Source organism: Oncorhynchus clarkii, unplaced genomic scaffold (genome assembly GCF_045791955.1).
Source record: "Oncorhynchus clarkii lewisi isolate Uvic-CL-2024 unplaced genomic scaffold, UVic_Ocla_1.0 unplaced_contig_7835_pilon_pilon, whole genome shotgun sequence".
NCBI lineage: Eukaryota > Metazoa > Chordata > Actinopteri > Salmoniformes > Salmonidae > Oncorhynchus > Oncorhynchus clarkii.
Genome location: NW_027258516.1, coordinates 61,955 through 69,630, shown reverse-complemented (window position 1 = coordinate 69,630; position 7,676 = coordinate 61,955). Strand labels below are relative to the sequence as shown.

At 39.7% G+C, this 7,676-nt stretch overlaps 1 protein-coding gene across 1 annotated transcript; it reads right to left on the bottom strand.

Annotated features, from left to right (window-relative positions):
- Positions 1–3,752: 3,752 nt before the first annotated feature.
- On the bottom strand, positions 3,753–5,937 carry LOC139397158 (homeobox A2b). The gene is made up of 2 exons (XM_071144031.1): positions 5,571–5,937; positions 3,753–5,038 (listed from the first exon to the last, which is right to left on the bottom strand). Exons 1-2 carry the CDS (start codon positions 5,935–5,937, stop codon positions 4,326–4,328), a joined length of 1,080 nt encoding a protein of 359 aa, XP_071000132.1. The 3' UTR covers positions 3,753–4,325.
- Between the last annotated feature and the right edge of the window lie 1,739 nt (positions 5,938–7,676).

Sequence of the window (7,676 nt, the reverse complement as noted above, 5' to 3'; positions counted from 1 at the left end):
TTTAATGTAAGAATGTACCGATATTCAAACATCCTCCTTTCCTGTTGACCTTTAACTGAGCAGCAGATAGGACCACACTGTTGACCCCCAGCTGACCTGCCAGGGGTTCCGTGTGGTGAGGCAGATGAGGTGGCCTGACCTTTGACCTCTTCAGGGAGAGCGCTGAACGGTGTCGGATCTCCTCTCCCACAATGCACCGCACTCGCTGCTCACTGTATTTTTCATCTGGTTTCAGGTCCTGAATTAGGTCAGTTATCAATGTTTTACCTTCTGACATTGGTTGATTGGCACCAGAGAAGGTAGGTAGGTATGTATGTATGTATGTATGTATGTATGTGGGTGGGTTCGCATGTGTCAACAACAGCGTTTTGGTGAAAAGACAATACTTACATTTGGATGCAAAATGGAGGACAAAAAGTATATGGCAGGGCTACGGCAGCTGGCGGACAGCTTGCAGGTAGCCCTACATCAGCCCTGGGTTCATAGACTATTTGGGTTTTTTTCAAACACTTTGAGCCTATACTGGCAGTGAGTGTCAGATGGGAAAGGTTTACACTTCTGGGACTATACCATTGGGTCCATTGAGCCAGAGAATCACTTTGAAAGAAAAACAAATACTACTTGAACCCAGGTCCATCTACAATGTTGTTACAACAGTTATTACTTTGCAGGTACATTGGCATGAGGGCAACTTGAAGGTAAAGTGAGTTGGGTCTTGATCCAAGCTCTGTTGATTGTTCCTCAGACTGATTTTCATTGGCCCTGCAGGGGCATTGGGTTGAGTTTTCAGAGGTGTTACATTTACAGTTTGTTTCAAGTCAAAAGCAAAGCTTGAAAGTGACTGACTGCCTCCTCGGTTTACAGGGATTAACCTACTCCGGTGGTGTTTTGGAACGGCTCAGGATTGTTTTACCATTTAACTTCAAATCTCTCCTGTCACAACTCACATAATGATAGTTCACCACCTGTGTCCCCCTTCAGTGTTGTGGACAAACTAATCATGGAGTTGTGGACAGACAGGACTGGGGTACAGTAGTACATCACAGTGGAGTTGACATGAGCAAAACTATGAATAATCGCATGAGATATTGGGGCCCTGGTAAAAAAAAACACAGTAGTGCACTAGATACACTGTAAACTCATGGCATTTTTACCTGAAATACTTCTAGTAAGTTGTACTCAAAATCAATGACGAGTCATTATTACTTAAAATATCGATGTGGTACTGACTCAACTAAATGAGAAGTCACACCAACTAAATATTTGTAAGATCTATGATAACAAATGAAATGTTTTACCAGCATGCTCTACTGCAGGTGGATTTTTTGGAAAAGTTTTTTTATATATATATATATATGTGTGTTTGAATGTACATTCAGTGATTTGTGTATCATAACATTTAATAAATCAAAGATAAATAATTGTTTTCTAAACTAGTCCAATCATTGGATTTGTGCACCCCTTACTGACATTGTTCCAGTTTAAATGGCTTAGGTTTCCTCCCACTGTTCTTAACCCTGGCAGTCATTATGAATGTAGGTTGCAGGTGAATACACATTTCAACTGTTGGATAGCCTAATGCTGACTAGATTTCAATAGGAATTACACCTCACTTTGCAAGACACAGTATAATGTGCTTTACAGTAAGGATTGCAAAATTCTGATGAATTTCCCAGGTTTTCCAAAAATCCTGTTTGGAAGATTATTGTAAAAATGTAGGGAAGTTTTACAACCCTACTTGCAGGCCTGATGTGGCCTGCAAAACTGTGAGTTTCAGGCCACTGTATTAGGCCTTTTGATAGATGTAATGGTTCAATTATAATGTTCCCCTAAGAACACACTTGGTGAATGCCCCCGGACTGAAATTGAACGAATTCTACAACGACGTCTCTGTCACTAACAAATACAGTCATGGGTGGTAACTACATTTCAATCGAAAAGGCGAGGCACACTGAGAAATTCTTGGAGGCGTGGCTTAATGGTGGCGTTAAATTTAAGTATACCTTACTCAAAATAAATGCATTTTTATTACTCATAGGAAGGTAGTACTGCTCACTTCAGCTATTTAAGTGTTTAAGTAATTGTTTCTTCAAAATGTTTGAGTAGCCAGAATTTATCCGGTTTTACAGTGTAGGGAATAGGTTGCCATTTGAGAAAAGAATAATGCCCTTTTTGGGTGAGATTCGATGGTTTCAACCCAATAAATGTATCATTGTCATATCAGCCAGATAATCTTAGTTATTACTTGTCTACCTTTTGTGAATTTTTGTGACAAGACTACAAGAGCATGATTTGTTGCACTCTTCAGATTAGATTTATAGAGGTTATCATTTAATTTAAACTGTTTCATAGACTATAATTGTCGATTTTACTCTCAATAATGAATATGTCGTTTAAAAGGACCTACTATAGATTGTATGGCAGAAGGCTACAGGCTACATTTATAGTCCATCCCCGACCAAATGTATTTTCTTTCAAAAAATTCTGTCACATTTGTTCAATATAATCCTACATTAAAGAACGGAATTTGTCGTAAATGTGATTTTTTTTTTTCAAACAATTTATTTGCATACTATTGTTTGAAAGACACCTCATAACTAGCTTCAGACAGCATGCTGACCGTTCGATGGTGTTGTAGAAAATGGCGGTGGTCTGACCGTATCCCCCTATCCGCAGGCCCACTGAAAGAAGCACGCTCTAGTCTAGCGTAGCCTAGCACACTATGCCATTGTTAGTGCGTCTGGTGTTGTGATACAGGGCCTAATCATTGAAAGAAAATAGTATTTTGTACCCTTAATTGGATATCCCTATCTTATATTTTATTCACTAGACCTATACCGATTTGCAGAGGAACTATCAGGTTTAGCGCATCTTGTCTGAGCAGTGATTTTACCATTGACATGGTAGACTAGGCTAGAATTACAGCATGTCATATTGTAATCAACGAATTGTCTTAAAATATTCAACCAAAATAGTCTGACAAGTGATCATAATACGTTTCCATATTTTAAATATAATCATAATAAACAGTGCCATGGATGTAATTTACCCGTTCAGCACGTGCACATTATTCAGTCTATTTAGTAATATTATAATATGTTAATTGCAAACATATAGCCTAGTCAATTAACAGATTAGGTTTAGTTGGAAAATAATAACCACGGTGTCGACACTAATTGTTTAGTTTCAATACTGTAAAAATAAAGAAATAAAGATTTAAAGAGGCAAAAAGCATGAATCTCTTTCAACGGCGGATTGAATTACGTAGTGTGAAGTAGTAGGCTATACTCCCCCCCTCCTCCCCAAGATGTAAGTTTTATAGGCTATAAAATGTAATTGTAGAACGTCAACAAAGTTACAGCTTTTGGCCGAGGACTCCCGGTATCCCCCAATAGGAAGATTGTTTTTATTTGCGCATGTACTACGGCAATTAATCTCTTTAATGACGTCCTCAATCATAAACTACTGTGATTTATGGACTCAGAAACAATGTAATCTATGTCTCATTCAACAGCTCTAGTCCGTAGCGTATGGCTAATTCAATCATCAATCTTTCTAGGAAAAATATTCAAGAGCCAAACAAGCTACAGTTGGAAAAGATTTATTGTAACTTCGTTAGAAGTAGCCTGTTGTTATTGGAAGTATGTTAAGTCTGTTACTGTTTTGGGCTGAAATTATGTTTGGAAATGATCGCAGTGTCGTTTCAGTAGTTTATATTTGTGATCAAATCTGCTCACTATTGTCCATTTAACACCAATCAATTCACTTTCTATATTTCAGGATCAAGAGTTTTGCCTTCCATTCTGAAGGAAAGATGTCATCATCAAAAGATCACTTGTTGCAACAATATTCTTTGTAAGAATGTCTAAAAATCTAAGAATATTCTAAGAATATTGAGACAATTATTTTCAGACCCATTGTATGCTAAATTAAAACAAAATTGTTTAAGTAATGAAAACAACATCAACGTTCAGGTGAATGGAAAATAGTAAAGGACATGATGATGAATATCTCTCGTAAATAAGAAACATTTTATTCTAATAAAATAGGCTATTTATAACATTATTGTACCGGGAAATGATACAAAAATAAAATTAAAAGATCTTGTATATCATTATTTGGAGGCATATTATTGGCAATATAAAAAAAAACTATTCAATTGATGAATTTATTGTTTTCAAACTTACCTCATTGGAGCCATGTATTAATCAATCAAGCAATTACATCAAAATAAAAACTGAAGCCAGTTATTTGTAAGAACTTGGAAGACAGGAAGCTCTTCCTAAACTAAGATGTTTGAATTGTTGTTTTCTCTTTTAGAATAGTTAGTAGCTCAAGTGTTGCAGGTCGATTGTTGTGAGCGTTTCTGAGAAAAAATCGAAGCCTTCAGATGATAAACCCATTGGACTATCTATAGAATCTGACAAACTTGGAGAGAAGGAATCCGATGAGAAAACGTGAAAGTCCTGCAAAGAGACATCCAGGGCCGGGGAATGCGCATTGTCCCCGCCAGATGCGCAGTCCGGGCCTATTGTTGACACGCATATAGGAACAGTGGGTGCCGGGTTAGGAAAATGTTTCAGATTTTTGTCATCGCTGTTTAAAGGCGAAGCAGTTGAGCTTTGGGAATCTCCATTGTGATTGTGTGCATTCTGAGACTGTTGTTGTGAAGTTAAGGTATTCTGGTGAAAAGAGCAGCTTTCCCTCTCCAGAAGCGCGCCGGCGGGTAGGCCTACATTGTTACCAGCCTGTTCGAAGTCCTCCTCCCTCCCGTCCTCCAGACTAGTGAATGTCCCCTCGCCGTTCTGGTTCTCCTTGCAGTGGGTTTGTCTCTTGTGCTTCATCCTGCGGTTCTGGAACCAGACTTTCACCTGCCTCTCAGTTAAATTCAGTAAAGCAGCTATTTCCACCCGCCGGGGTCTGCACAGATACTTGTTGAAGTGAAACTCCTTCTCCAACTCCAATAGCTGGGTGTTGGTGTACGCTGTCCTCAGCCTCCGAGATCCCCCGCCACCACTCTCTGCAATCTCTGGCGACCCTGAAAAACATTGAAAGACATTTGAAATGTTCAACCAATACAAAAAAAGCAATTGATGATTGAATATAAATATATAAATGGCAGTTGGTAAATAAAACATCGAGGTTCTACTGGGCCGCACAGCAAATGGTTTGTGGGAGCACAGACACCGCGCTGAAACGATTTATGAGCCCGGAGCAGAATATGATGGGTCTGCGTGGACCAGGCCGACTGGCTTGAAGATTAATGAACATGCCAGCTGCCGGTCGGTCGGCCTGCTGTAAGAGTAATCTATCACTCTTCATTACTGTCACACATTAACATTCTTCCACTGCATCACCAGTCAGCAGCACACTGACCACTGAAAATGTTCAAATAATTACACTTTTGCTAATAGATATTCTGCAAGTCATGAGAGAGAATTACCCCCAAAATAGAATGTTGAGACCAGACAGACCTTTGCATTTTGATAGGCTAATGGGCTACCTACCCCGACTGTAATTTCATTAAAATATAATAGAGCCAATAGATAGGCTAATCAATCATGTCTTACCTTGGGGAGAGAAGTGAAGTGGCGCAGTGTCGGGAGTTGTAGCTGTGGCAGTAGTCTGGTGTTTTTTCTTGGAGGCTTTCTTCTCCTTCATCCAAGGGTACTCCGGGGGTAGGGATGCGGCTGGCAGAGGGCTACAGACTCCATTCAGATTCTGCTTTGACCGGCTGTGGCGTGGGTGGCTGCCCGGGTTGAGGCTGGGAATGGTCTGCTCAAAAGGAGGAGGAATCAGTGTCGACTGTGAAAGCGTCGAGTTCTTGATTGATGAACTTTGAAATGCATCACCGACAGGGGTAAAAGATGTCAGGCACTCAGCAAGCGACGGCTGACTATTGATAAAACCACTCTCTCGCTCAAATTCGTAATTCATCTCCTCTCTTCTTGTCTTTGAAAAGTCACCGGTCGTAATTTTGTGGGCGAGGAGAAAATTATGAAATTTCGTGACAAGTGGTTTTTTTCCAACAATGTTGCTGATTACGGCCGTATGGGGACAGCGATGCCATTAAACTATATTGCTTTCATGGAGACAACGTTGAAATTGGACCGTATTACTTGTCACATGATTACCTCTGCCCAATGACAATTTGGGGTTTAATCAAAAGAAGCCACTGTCCTCTGTGATTGATGGAGAAAGTCGGATAGGTAACGCCTAGTTCTGGGGGTAGGGTCTAGTCTGCTTTATTTACACACAGTACTGTCCCCGAATGGAGGATAGTCCATTTAAGAAGAGCCCGTGTGGGTGCGTGCGTGTGCGTGTGTGTGTGTGTGTGTGTGTGTGTCCTTTGGATCCAACACCTCATTGTCCCGGGTTTATGTCTCAATGTAACGACTAAAGACGAAGTCATTATCAAAGTTAACTCATTAATCAGAAAAATAATTCTGACCAAGCCTGTGGCTCTGCAGAGTGGTACACAGAGACACAACCGAGCAGACATTCAGAGCAGTCTCCCTCCTTTTCAATCTGAGAGAGAGAGTGAGCGAGAGAGAAAGATAAATATTTTTGCACAGTCTGTAAAGTTTGTATTCTAAACGTAGGTCTTGATATTTCCTATAAGAATCTGAATACCTTTAAAGATGAGGACTTTCTTTAATACTCACTCACGTATTACTTGTTGTTCTCATGTCAGACTTTGTAAACAAATGTATAAAATATTTAACAAATATTATTATTTATACATTTGTTGCCTTCATGGAAAGCCATTGATTGAGCACAGATATATTAGGAATAAAGTGCTATTTGCATGTGGAACTATCACGGGATGCATGAAATCCCTGTCTGCATGTTTTTGGTGACCTACTCCTATTGTATGGAGGAGATATTACAGTGTGGCACGTGGTTGTAAACTTGCATCATATTTCTGGAGACGCAGCTGCTTCAAATCTCTTTAATCCACCATCAAGATCTGTCAACGTTGAATTGCATCAGAAATAGAAAAATGCATGTGGATGAGAGACGTATATAGGCCTACTGACACAGGAAGAGTAGCCACTGACACAATATTTTGAAGAAAAATAACATTGAATGTGATCCACGCGCTTACGCACGAGTTTTACACCTCAAATTGGACATTTATTGGTCTTTGTTCAAGTTTAATGGTACCAGATCCGTATTTAATACTTTATTGTCATCAGTATTACTGACACCTAAGAATTGGCCTATTGCACAATATATTAACAATTGGTTATAGTATAGTACTTTGAATAGATGCCTTCCCATTCACCTCCCATAAAATCTTTGAAGTGAAACAATAAGATCTAGATTCTTTGTTAATAATAAAATTGTCATATTGTCTTCCTCCCTGTCTTGAACTTTGAAAAAGTGGTAGGCCCCGGGCTGTTTATTGCTTATATTCCAAACAAAGAGCCTGGAAAGCCTGCACGTTATCAATCTTGCTCGCCAAAAGGTCTGACAGCTCCTTGCCCTAAGAACACATTTAAACCATCTAACTCTGCCTTAGATCATATGTGGCCGCCAGGAAGACGGCAACAACTTGCTACTTATGGGGGGAAACTACACAACTTGGACGTTTCTTTAATAGGAATCCATTTCCGAATATGGATGTTCTACATAGAGCGGACAATGACATCGACATACACTATAGGTGGGTT